The sequence below is a fragment of the Thalia democratica genome, chromosome 9 (genome assembly GCF_965202585.1).
Source record: "Thalia democratica chromosome 9, ktThaDemo2.hap1.1, whole genome shotgun sequence".
Classification (NCBI taxonomy): domain Eukaryota; kingdom Metazoa; phylum Chordata; class Thaliacea; order Salpida; family Salpidae; genus Thalia; species Thalia democratica.
Window position 1 is genome coordinate 12,074,637 of NC_139173.1, and position 13,670 is coordinate 12,088,306.

At 24.6% G+C, this 13,670-nt stretch overlaps 1 protein-coding gene across 1 annotated transcript; it reads left to right on the plus strand.

Moving 5' to 3' along the window:
* The first annotated feature begins 1,672 nt into the window (after positions 1–1,672).
* LOC145844826 (UBX domain-containing protein 11-like) lies at positions 1,673–13,593 on the plus strand. Its single transcript, XM_082952246.1, has 11 exons — positions 1,673–1,793; positions 3,469–3,542; positions 4,052–4,194; positions 5,593–5,712; positions 7,447–7,528; positions 9,118–9,248; positions 9,657–9,824; positions 9,909–10,005; positions 12,793–12,955; positions 13,008–13,181; positions 13,461–13,593. Exons 1-11 carry the CDS (start codon positions 1,747–1,749, stop codon positions 13,591–13,593), a joined length of 1,332 nt encoding a protein of 443 aa, XP_082808372.1. The 5' UTR covers positions 1,673–1,746.
* The last annotated feature ends 77 nt before the right edge of the window (positions 13,594–13,670 follow it).

The window sequence follows — 13,670 nt, forward strand, 5'->3', positions numbered from 1 at the left end:
TATAATTTTTATGCCTAGATCATCCTGTGCTTAGTTTCGACTGGATAAATGAAAAAATCTCACAAAGTTTAGAACACCTTGATTAATTGAAAATTCAATTGTGATGACTTTAAAAATCAGCGAATTAATTAGGCTATTATAATGTTCTACAGTTATCATCAGACTAAATTAGAAATTCTACAACGCAGTATTGTCAGAATTGAAGATATGAAAAACTTTAAATAGTAAAAACTTTTTTTTTTTACTTAAAATGTCACATTGGGTAACTCTAAGTACCTTAGACCTTTTTATTTTTAATTTTTACAAAGAATCTCAAAATATCTAGTGGAAATTTTAAAATGAACTTTGAGCACCCCAAAATGAAATTTGTGCACTGGTGCACGCTTAGAAGACTATTGCCTTAAATATACAAACTATACTTCAAAATTTACTTAGAAATCTTAAAAAATAAAAAGTTAATAAAAAAGTAAAGCTCCAGTAAAACGCTTTTAGGTAACTTTTAAACTAAAATGAAAACAAAAAGTATTTGATTCTAATACAAAAAGGTTTAAATTAAACCTGCATATCAAAATATATGTTAATGGAACGATAAAAACATTAACAAATTTGCATGCAGTTCTAGAATAAAAAAATAATATTATTCAAGTTATTATTAAACTTAACAGACCTTCAGGTAGATAACTTTTGGCTGGCACTTTTACACACTCAAGCAGGTTTGGTGAAAAACAGTGTGTTTAGTGTTCAAAAATCCTTGGTAGTGAGATTAAAATTAGTATTTAAATAAATTTTAATTCTGCTTCAAAGGAATTTTTAAAACTCAACATACTGGTTTTTACCAAGTCTTGGGTAATCCAGGAATTCACTTAAAACACGCCCCTGCAATGGCTCACGTAGAACTTGTGCTAGTAAATCGGCCTGTTGTGCCTTAAAAACTGCTGCCTTCTACCCTAGATTTTGTGTTAAAAAAAATTGAAATTAAAAAGTAGGTGTGAAGTACATTGGAGCGAAAATACTTTTAGATAAATATTCATCTGCTTTAAAAGTTTCAAGAAAATTAGCCAAAACGAGCCATGTTGTAGTAGGTCAACCAAAAAGCACCTAATAGAATTAGTAAAATTAAATTATTATATCGAGGACAAAGATTTAGTTTAGTTACGCCTTGATAAATTTTTAAATAAAAAAATTAATATAACAAACGAAAAAACCAAAGTGTTAACATTATTTAACAATGTTTTGGTCCTCAGACCAAATTTCTTGAGCGCTTTTTTTTTTGTTCAATAAACAATAATATTATATAATGACGTAAAAAAAGATATTTTTGTTATAAAAAGACGGTATACATATATATACAGTTTACTATATTTTTTCCTTATTTGCAAATGTATATCAGTTATGGTATTTATTATTATTGTAAACAAAAATTATATCATCTACATTTAAAGTGTTTTTTCCTGAGAGTGTAGTTTAAATCTACTAGTTATTTATTTGAGGATTTTATTTTCAGATAAGATAATTAAAATTAACTAGTTATTTATCTTAAGTAGGGGCTTTAAAAAAATCTTAGTTGAGTTTTCAATACCACCCAGTTAAAGCTACTTAAAGTTTTTTATCGTAGGGGTTTTTCTTTTACTTAGAAACTAACAAGCTAAATTGCTATATTTTACAGATTCAAGAGCTAATATAATTAATACTAAAATAAACAAAATACAAATGAAATTAATATTTTGATGAAACTTCAGAACAAAAATGAGTGGTCCTTTTAAATCTTTAGACAAGAATAATCGTTTAAAGGAGTAAGTTTACTTAAAAACTATAGCATTGTTTTAATTATCTGGAATAAAAGATTTTAAATGGTGATAAAAATAATTTTTTATCATTAAACATTATTTTAATTTAATAACAAGGTGTATTTATCTGTAATAAATAAAAATATTACAAGTTTAGTTTCATACTTTTTTTATTTTATTCTTACACTAGTTTGATATTCTAGTGAACAAAGTTTTGCTGTAAAAACAGATATAAAACTTTTTTTCTTGTTTTTATGGTAGAAATAATTTTTTGTACAGATAGACTAGGTTGGTAATACTATAATGTTTACTTTAAGATATTTAGAAAAAAAATATGGTTTAAATTAACCTGTTCCAATTTTATAACTAAGAATTTTTAAGATTGAACCCCTTTTTAACATATTTATGAAACAAAAAACTTTTTTATGTTTGAATTGCTTAATGTCAGCAACTGATTGTGGGTTCACTCTGGTGACAGTAATCACATTGTTGGTGTGTTTTTATGTTGTAGGGTTGGTGAACACTTGCTTAGGGATTTGATCTTCATGATATGTTTTTAATGTTGAGATTTTAGTTTTGTGAATGTTCTCCAAATGACATAACACCAAGGTTTTTTTTAATTTTTTTTTAAAATTGTTTTTGTTTTACTTTAGTTTAAAGTAAAATATTAATGAGGCAAGTAAAAATACACATGATGTAACACACTTACTGTTGTGTATTTTTACAAAGGGTAGAGTATGGGACTTAATATATAGTTTATTGAAAGAAAAGAAAAACAGCTCAAAATGTTTGGTCCTAGGTTCTGGTGCATAAACAACCTTTCAGTTATCGAGTTGCACACCTCTTGGATACCTTTTAACTTCTTGTCCAGGACTGATGTTTTTTACTATTAAAAACCGTTATTTATTTCTACTGAAGGTTCAAAAAAAAATTAATTTGAATTGTTTATTTAGAAATTTTTGAATATTAAGTTGTCTTGTTTAAAAGTTGACAACCTTTGAATAAATAAAAAGAAAATTTCTAAAATTTATTACTATAGCTACAAAACAACATCCACTAATAAATTCATAGTTTATACTCTACTGCTATTCTACTGGAAGTTTTATTGCAACTTTAAATGTGGGAACAAATCTTATCTTTAGTTTTTAGAGTTTTTTTAACGTTTACGTAGTTAAGGTTTCTTTAAAAAATGCTAGGGGCATTGGTTTTAGGAAAGTAAAGTTAGTTTATATTTTGAATAGAAACAAATACTTTTACAAATGTTAAAAGTTTAAGTCACATCCATTAATTATCTAAATATTTTTGTGGTATTTTTTTTAAATTTAAGACTATCATGAAAATAAGAACATTCCAAAATTTAATTTTAATAAATAAAAACAGTTTTGTTTCAATCAAGTTTTAAAAAAGTAAAAATTTTTCCTAGAAATTTAGTCAAACTTTAAGATAAAAAAAACATTTAATGTTTCAAGCTCTCTATTTAATTTTCAACGTAACAAAAAACAGGCACTTCTTGATTTTTTTGTTGCATGCTCTTTATTTATTAAGTTTTATATAACTTGTACAAAAAATATTTTTTTGAAATGAAAAATAGTTTAATATCCAGTAGCTCATTATGATATAAGAAAAAATAAGAGTTGAAAAAATGTTATTATACAACAAATAAATATTTGCTTTATTTCAGAAAAAGGTATATGCCTTTTAGGTCTTCAATTGATAGTTTTGATGAAAAAGAGTTTATGAAAGAATTGTCACAAGGTAAGTTTACTAGCATTTATAATACAATTTTATAACTTTAAATGATATACTTCTAGTAGAGTTTTAAATTTTTATTTGACACAAAAAAAAATGATTGATTATTAATTTTAACCGTTTAATGCTTTAAATTTTGAACTTTTTTTATTTATCATGATCAATGTTTTGTAAAAACTAATTAAAATTTAAGTTAATTTTTTAATTTAATTTCTTGTATAGTTTTTAAGAGACAACTTAGTTATGGTCTACTGAAAGTTTGTTTTTATTTTGCTATATTTTTAGCATATAAATATGATTAAAAAAAAATACGAAGGTAGTATTATCATAAACTCAATGTTAATTTATGTTTCTATTAGTTTTATTTTAAATAAAAGATATATGGTATGGTTATTTTAATTTTTTATTTTAATGTTTTTAAGTAAAATAAATTATATCTGTTTATTGCATGTTTATAATGTAAAAAAATGTGACATAAAACTAAACCATATTTAATGCAACAATGCTGTTTTTAGGTTCAAAAAAAGTTTCAAAGCCTGCTTTAAGTGCACCAGATGATAATCAGTTATGGCTTTCTATGATTAAACGAATATCAATGCTAGAAAAACAAAACCTTTCTCAGTCACGTGAGTTGATAGAAAAGGAAAAACAGATCAAGGTTTGCTTTTTCTTTCAGTCAATTATTTATCAGTATAGTAGTTGAAAGCTGTTTATAGGTTTGTGTACTAGATTTGTAGTAGTTTATTTTGTATTCTAAACAGTAGCATAAGATATTTTTCGGAGTTGTAAATAGTCTTGTTTTTTTATTTTTTTTTTATTTTGCTTACTTTGCTACAAGTTTGAAATTTCGTCTCTGATTTTTTTTTAAGAAATTTTAACTAATTTCAATAGAATAAGATTTTTATTCTTTGGGAGTTTAATTTTTGTAATTTGTGTAAACTTTATAGTTTTAAGTTGTTTGTCATAAAAAAAGTTTTTGATATTACTCAACCAATTTATTATCAAAACAAGAAGGTATTTTGTAGTATATGCGTTTAGCTTTCTAAATACAGTTGAAATGTTTATTACTTTCATTTTACAATTGGTATGAGTCTTTATAAATTCATGTTTTCAAGTTGAAAGTTTTAAAAAGGTTTTTTAAAGAAGGCATAAAATAAAAAACTACCTAAGTCAATATGTATATTTTTATTTTTTTAGCAATCTTCTTTATATTCTCTCAGTTTTTAAATTTACTCTCAAATTAATTTAAAAACGACTATGTTCAAAAATGAATAACTAAGACTATTTTACCCACAGTTTTAAAAACTCTTGTATTCAAACTTTTTCGGTCTAAACAAAAAAATAATAGAAAATTAATTTATTTTTAGTATATTTTATTACCTTTTCTTTTTTAATTTTGTTAAGAGTTTGTTGCTCAATACGCTTGTACGGTTTAAATCTTTTTAAAAAAAATTTTACTTAAAAATCCTTGAAGAAAATAAAAATTTAGTTAGTTTTTAAAATTCAATAAAATCAACAATGGAGAGTTTTCCTATTAACGTTTTTGTCAAAAAACCTTTAAAAAAATTTACCTTATCTTAATATTTCATTTTTATCTATAACAAGTAACGTATTAAAAACTTAACGTATTCGCATTAAAACTTTCAAATAAGTGCTAATGTTAGATTATAAAAAGTGCTCGGATCATTCTATAAGTTTAAATAGGTTTTGTTTGCCAATTGTAAAAGTTATTAAATATTTTTAATCACTGTAGTTTCGCACTAATTTAACTTTCTTAACTGTTTTAACAATTTAAAGCTAAAAAAAAACATTTATTTACGTACAATTTTTAAAACTAAGAAACTTAATATATCCAAGTAAATTCAGTTGTAGTACTGAATTCATTAATGGACTTATTATTTAGAGTATATCATTTTCAAGACATTTAATTTTAAATTCAAGTTACGGTTGTAACACGATTTTTTTTTGTCTTTAAATGTTGAATATATATTTACGGGTATTAAACTTTTTATAGTAATTTTATTAAAAGCACATAGAACCGATTTTAATTTTAAAGGTTTTAGAGGACAAGGTAAATCTAGACAAAACTTATAAACTCAACATAAAAAAAGCAGACGAAATACTTAAGCTTGAAAAAAAGAGTCAGTTGTACGAAAAACAAATCTACGAAATGGAGGTTGTTTAATTCTATTATGTTTAAATTTATTAAAAAGTTTGAATGAATTACATTAAAAACTATGAATAGCTAGTAAAAATGTTAAAAACTTTTAAAAGGATATACATTGTAGCATTTTAGTTTAATATTCTAAAGCCAAAACTCACTACTCCAATTAAAGTCACTTGACAAATAATAAATCAAATTTGAAAAAAAAATCCATTGATTTTTACGAGAAGTTGGTTTATAATCCAAGTTGTTACTTTTAAGAAGGAAAATATTAAGCTTGTTTAAAGAGAAAAGTATTAAATTTGCTTAGAAAAAGTTGAACAAGTTTAGAAGCTTAAAAAAATTTAGTTAGGAAAGACAGTTGCTTGATTGTAACGGCAAGAATTAAAATAAGTAGTGAGTTTAGGAGGAACAGTAAATCGTGGATTGTCTAGAGGTCGTAAAATATTTACTCATATACTTTGCTTCTACTATTTTACTTGAAATGCTTATTTAATTTCAGTTAAAATTAAAATTTTCTCAAAATTCTAATGTATGAAATTCTATATTTAAATTCAGAAAGTATCTCCGAATTTTTGACAATGTGTATCAATGAAAAATATTATCTATATTTAAATCTATAAAAGTTTTGAGTTTGTAATAAAACAAAAAAAGCATTACGGAGTTAAAAACAGTGACAAATTCTATCTAAAACTTCTAAATACTGTTCAGATTTTTGGAGTACTTTAATTGTTTGTGCTTGATAGGTGGATAGTTTATTGTTTTAAGATAAGTAAAGTGTTCACTTAGTAAAATATTTTAGATCAAAATTTTACTAATTATTAAAAATTATATTCCGCTAGTTCTAAACTTATAACACTTTCTCGTAATCATGTATTTTAAAATAGTTTTGACGTATAAAATATACTTATTACTTTTTTTACATGTTTCTAGCCTTATACTCACTTGAAGTAAGCTACTGTGTTTTGATATATTTATGATAATTTGTCTGATATTATTGATTGATAATTGCCTTTAATTTTTCTAAACTTTGTTCTTAAGAACTTTAAGTATACAGTAGTCGTCGAAAGTTTATTTTTAACATAACTATTTTTTGTATAATTAGTAAAAGTTATAAGACGATTAAAACTTTTCACAAAAAATTGTAATAAAACTTTTACATCCAATTGTAGGTGTAAAATTTTACCTGAGAGCGTCCAAACCATGGTTTACAAACTTAGTTGCTGTAACTTTTATTTTTAGTGGTTTTTACCTTTTCTTATATAAAAGTAAACTGTATGCTTTGCATCTTGTACTTGTGACTAATAAATATTATCTTTATTACTTAACTTTGTAGCTGTGCAGTAGTTTTTTTTAAATTAAGTTAATGAATGCGACTTTTATGTAAATAAAAACTAGAATTTATCAACTTAAAAACATAACTAATACAAAGCTATTACAAGGAAGTTAAAAGAGTTTTTTTTTTGCTTTATTATTACTTCCAAAAGAAAGTATCTTTAAACTTAGATACTTATACTTAGATTTAAAATAAGTTAAACCTAAATCGTTTTTAATAATTGTTTTATAAAAGTGAATTTCTTGTTGTAGAAATTTTTTTCTATTGGTTCGAAGTTTTAAAAGTTCTTGAATTTATAGATGAGATTCAAGCCTCATTTTTTTTCCATTTTTTTATAACATTAAAAAATTACTTGAAGATTAAGCGAATTCCGACTTTAAATTTGGAACAAATTATAATATCTGTTGCAGAAATTTCTCTCTGATTATGGACTGGTTTGGGTTGGAGACGACGAATTTTCGAAAAGTGAAAGCGCATCTACATCCTCTAAAGGTAGTTATTATATGCATTTGTAATGCAAAAGTTTTTTTTTAAGAAAAGCTAACTAATAAAACCAAACAACTCAAGCTGCATTTTTGTTTTTAATAAAGAAATGAGTTAACTCAACAACTATACAAATATTTTTGTTTTTAATACTTTCAAAATATGTGGACTTAATTTTTTAATCTAATATTATTGCAGTTTTTAATTAAAACATTGAAAGTTTCAAATCAACTTATCTCGTTGAAATTTCGGTACTTACATCATCAGCAGGACACTATATTGTTGTGAGGTATGCCACCAGATCACAATATACATAGCAATATTTAAAAAAATGTATTCAAAATTTATAACTGTTCAAAAATATAGGTTTAATCATTTGCTAACAAAAGATCCTAGTAAAATAACTTCACTGGAATATAAATAAAAACAAATAGTACACCAATCTTCCTTTATTATACCAACATATGTTTCTGTGTCTTAACGAATCGACAACAAATGGGTTCTGTAAAAAAATAATTACTGTGATGAAAGAATATAAGCATAGAATAAAGTAGATGTATACATGTTTTCATTAAAATAAAGTATAAATAAAAATTTATAGTTACGTTACATAAAAACTTTAGATAAAATTTTTTATTACTTCGTATTAAAACTACTGTCCTATTCTGCATTAAGTTACAAGTCAAATTTTTACTGTCGATTCATCATTTTTTTGTAGTATACAATTGTTAGTTTCTGGTTTTTATAAGACACAAGACGTATAATTACGAATTCTGTTCATAGTAGTTGTAATAAAGTAAATTTTTATGTTAAAGTTTCAAGTTTTTTATTATTTTTGTCATTTATAGTCATAAATTTAGTCAAATTTTTTGTTACTTTAAGTAGCAGAACGTTTAAAACTTGAATTTTGAAGTCTTTAAGAAGTTTTAACATTGTTAGTGAGTAAATAAAAAAAACTTTGATTCTAAATAGTTGTCATCCATACGGCCCACAACCAATTTTTTATTTAAAATATTTTATGCAAATAAACCCAAATAATTTTCATATTACAAAAGTTTACCGATACAATTTCATTTTACTTGGGAGTAAGCTGTAGTGGTAATTGTATAATTATTAAAAAAAAATCTTCATCGAATAGTATTATTAAATACGGCGGCCTCCAAAAGAACTTAAGTCCAACTTGTTGCTTATAAAGGCTGCTGACTCCTCCTATGGTTAAATACTTGTTTTATTTACTATATATGCAGCTTATGTTATGGTTTATTTTGTTAATGATTACTACATTAGATTTTATTACAAATTACAAAACTTAACAACAATGAATTTTATAGACAAACATTTTTCAGATGTTATGTCAGACTAAATCTTATATATTGTAAACTTTATATAAATGGGTAAACCTGTTATGGGTACAATCAAGTACTGCAAATGCGGTTACCACAGTTTTATTTTGTTTTGGTTCACTGTATTTTAATTTTAGAGTTGAAGAAAAAAAAGTGGTTAACTTTAAACGTTAAAAGTTCTTAATCAAAAAATTTATAAGAAATACATATTTGTATATTAAATTTTTTTTTGGTTTTTAAGAGAAATAACTCTAGGTAACGAAGATGAAGAAACTTATTCTATACCGAATTTCGATGTAATAATAAACAATATACAAAAGCTGAACAGAATAGCTGGTGAAGGGGAACACAAGATACATAAAACTTATTCTGGCGCTACACTTAAAGTTTGCTTTTTTGTAATATCTAAAGAAAGTTTATATTTAAACTTAAAATACTTTATTTTTATTTTGCACAGTTTTAATAATATTTCTTTAGAACTTTTGAAGAAAATACATTTATTTATCTTAAAACATTTATTTATTAACTAATCTCTTTTTAAACCACAAAATTTATGTATACAGTTATTTTATTTAGAGACTGATTAGATTTATTTTTTGATAGGTATATAAAATATTTAAATACAAATTAATTTACTGATAACTATATTTTTTAAAACTTACCGACCTGTATTCAGAATATTAAAAACAATAGAAAACACAATTTCACTTTCTTTGTTACTTACTTATAAAGACTATGTTTTACTACTTTGTTATTGACTACTATTTTGTATTCCTCTTTGTAAATAAAATTAGGTTCAAGAAACTGTGCCGCTGAAGTTATTTGCAAACGGAATTTTACTCTTTGAAGGACCATTTCGCCCATTCACCGACAACACAACTCAGAGATGCCTTTTGGACATCATCGACGGGTATTTTCCTTCTGAATTGCAAAAAAGATTTCCCGACGGAGTTCCAATTAAGGTTGCCGTTTAAATATTTGTGTTGCAAGTACAATACATACTGTTTGTTTTTTAACTTTCAAAAAACTAACGTCTAATCTACCAGGTCACAGATCATCGGAATGTGACGTATGTCGATCCTAAGCAAAGAGCTAAATTTCCTGGACTCGGTAGAAAGTTGGATGCAGAGTCAAAATATAAAGGTTTTAAAGTGTTTTATAGTCAGCGACTGAGTATTTTATTAATTGTTTTAATGTCGATACCATTACCACTTGTTAATTAACGGTGTAACTATAAATTGTGTAAAACTGTAACTATAAACTTATATTTTGCTCCTTTAATTTTATATGTGACTAACCGTTTATAACAGATATTTAGCTTAAATTGAACAATTAATATTTTATAAGAACTGCATTATATCTAAACTATCAGGAATCTACTTTCTTTAATTCTTTTTTTATTAGCAATGGTCTGTACTTTTAAAAATAGTAAATTATTTCAGAAATACTAATTTTTTAGAGTACGGTTGTTTTTTTCAAAGCTTCGTAAATAACTTATTACTGGTATTTTATAAATCATATTTAAGTTATATGTTTTGCTCTGTACGTAAATTTTCTGGAGCTTTACGAAGTGCATAAGATTCTCTTTATCTTTACAGATTTTCTTTTAGATCCCCGGTAATTTTCGTAGTAATTGATTTCGTTATTACAAAACATAATTGATTATAAAGTACAGTCAATTCTCGCGATTCTACGCACTATCGTTTAGTTGCGAGTTTTAGAATTCTCTAGAAGTAATAAGAAAAATCCTTAATGTTTTAGATTTATTGAGCTAACAATGTTTCATAATTTTTTATACGTAGCTTTAAATGTTTTTTAATAAAATTGAGGTTTTTGCATTTTTGGTTTCTGGCTTCCATAAAGAAATTATTGAACTCAATGCCTTTGCTCTTTATTTTTTAGGTTTCTTTAAATCCAACATAGTACATTGTTGAACTCCTCACAATATTTATGGCATAAAATCTCTTATTTTTCTCCTTTACTTCTTACCCATCTAAGATTATAAATGCATTATAAAAAAACAGCCAATATAGTAGGTATATTTGCTACCTCTCGTTTAGTTACGCAGTTTTGCCGCGGACACAATGCGCGGAGGTGATTGTAGTTCAATAAGTAAAGATGCTATATTTTCTATCTTATCCTAAAGAAACAAATATACTTGAAAAGAATGTTGCGTGAAACAATTTTTTAATATTTAACTAGCTGAAATTTTTCGGAATCGTTTTATGTTTTTAGTTTTAATGTTATGTATTAACGAATGTTTTTAAAACAATGGCCTATGTCCAACTTTACTTTAAATTTGGTTTCAATAAATAAAACTTGTTGGTACGGTTATATAAAAAAATATAGATATTTAATTTTGTTACTGTAAGTACGTAATACATTTGTGAAAAGTTCAATTTTGATAAAATAAGAATGAGTAAAATTTTGTTTATTAGTTAATTTTATTTATTTAATCAACAGAACAGATCAGTTATTAAAATATCGATTGGAAGCAATTTAAAGTGTCCAAATGACCAAAAATAGATATTCTTTTAGTTTAAAATATATTACTAACTTAAGTGAGGATTAATCAAAAGTAAAGCATTTATTTTTTACTGTTTTAATTTTATCTTCTGTAACAATAACGGCATGGAAGGGGTAAACCTTTTTTTAGATATATATTTTTTTGATTAAGTTACCAGCTGTTTTTTACAGTTTAAAAAAGAAAATTGACGTATAAGCGATCAAAAATAGGGAGTTTCTTATAAGCAAAAACAAGGCTGTTTTACTAAAAATATATTTACTTCTACAAATTTTGAGCATTTTTTAAAACTTTTTCAGTCCAATCTTTAACAAATTATAAATAACTCCTAGTAAACTAGTTTTCTACTAACACTTAACTTAAATAAAAAAAACAAAAATATATCGATTTTTTTTTGGTCAAAACTTTAACTTTTAAAAATTCTTTGTCCTACAGTTTGTTTGTAATATAAATAAAATTATTAAAATATGACTTAAATTGATTCAATAACAAAGGAAAAGATAGATTTGTAGTAAAATTGTGAAAAAATTGCTATGTAAAATTTATATTTTATACGTTTGTATTGAAAACTTTTTACAAAACTGGTCATGTCCTAAACAGTTAATAGAAAATTGCTAATCTATAAAAAGCATCTTATAGTATATAATATGAGCCTTTGAACAAAAGACAAAGTTGATTTTCGTAAAAAAAGGTTGGACCTTCAATTCAGCTAAGTTTTCTATCTTTATCTTAAGTAGAGTTTTAAATAAAAGTAGTTTTAAACCAATCTTGCTAGTAAAATCGAAGGCTACATATATAAAATATTAATAACCTTAAATTGTATTGTAAAACAGTAAATCGGTTTTTTTTATAATGAAAGGTTTTTTTATATTTTAACAGGATTTTCACCTAGGTGTATTGAGTGTAAAACTTAACAGTATCCAGAATCAAAATTTCACTATTAAACATATTTATTTCAAAAACACCTCTTTAGTTTTTTAAGCATATTATTTTGCAGTAAAACGTGTAGAATTTTTTTAATTCATTTATTATTTTAGTCGCACAATAAAATTAGTTTTGATATTATAACAACGAAATGTTTTGCAATCATAGTGTACACAAAGCATTGAAAATTAAGCCTTGTTATTAACGACTGTTATACCTGAAGCCTTACAATTTCAATACAAATCTTTGAGTTCAAATACAAAATATAAAGTAGTTTATTGTATATATGAATTATAATACAGACTGGATCTCAACATTTATTAACTTGGAAGCTCGATACAACGGTGAAATTTATGTGTATTTAAAGAAATATTTTGCTATTGATTCAATGATTAAGATTTTATAGCTTATAAAACTGAGTTCCGTTAAGCAAGAAGAGTTAGAGTTATTAAACTGTTAAACTATATCAATATAAAACACAGGTGATTACGTAAACAAAAATATTCACGGGATTGAAGACATCCATAAACCTTTTGTTTCTACTTCAAATTTAATCGAAAAACTTCCAGACTCTGTTGTCAAAAAAGGAAAAGTCATCAAAATAAAAGATGAAATTAAGAGATTAATTACCGACAATGATAATAAGTTAGTTGTTTGTTTTATATCTCAGTAATTAGGATTAAAAAAATATTTCTAGGAAAACTGTTTTCGAAAACGAAAAAGTTGCTAGCTCAAAAAATAATTTTGATAATGAAAGTACGGAAGACAAAACAACTAAAATTCGAGTTAATACGGAAGATAAAGTTTTTAATTTTGAACTTTCCTATGAACAAACTCTACTTGATCTCAAGAAAGCCATTGATAGTAAAAGGTAAAAATAACTTGCATATAAATAATCTGAACTTTCTACAGTATCGAATTAGAGTTTAATGATTCAAATTAATTTTAATACTAAACAAAACGTTTTTATTAAGTCTTAGAAATTGGTGCAAAAGATAAATAAGCTGAAACGTTATTTTTGTTTGAAAACACATATTTTTACCCTTTTCATTTGATTTAAATAAAGTATGGGGTTATTTGTAACTATGCATTTAAAATAGTAAAATAAAAATTGTAATGTCGAGATTTATTTTTTTTTAACAAATTACAGGGAGTCTGGTGCTATATCTTATGACATTGTTACAAGTTTCCCTAAGAAAATTTACACAAACTTACATGAAACGTTGTACGAGTCTGGACTTGTTCCCACTGCGAACGTTCATTTGAAATATCACCATCAATAAAATTAATGTACAATTATTTTTATTACTTTTAATTTACTTTTGAATTAAATTTCTTTATAATTGATTCAATCGTTTTA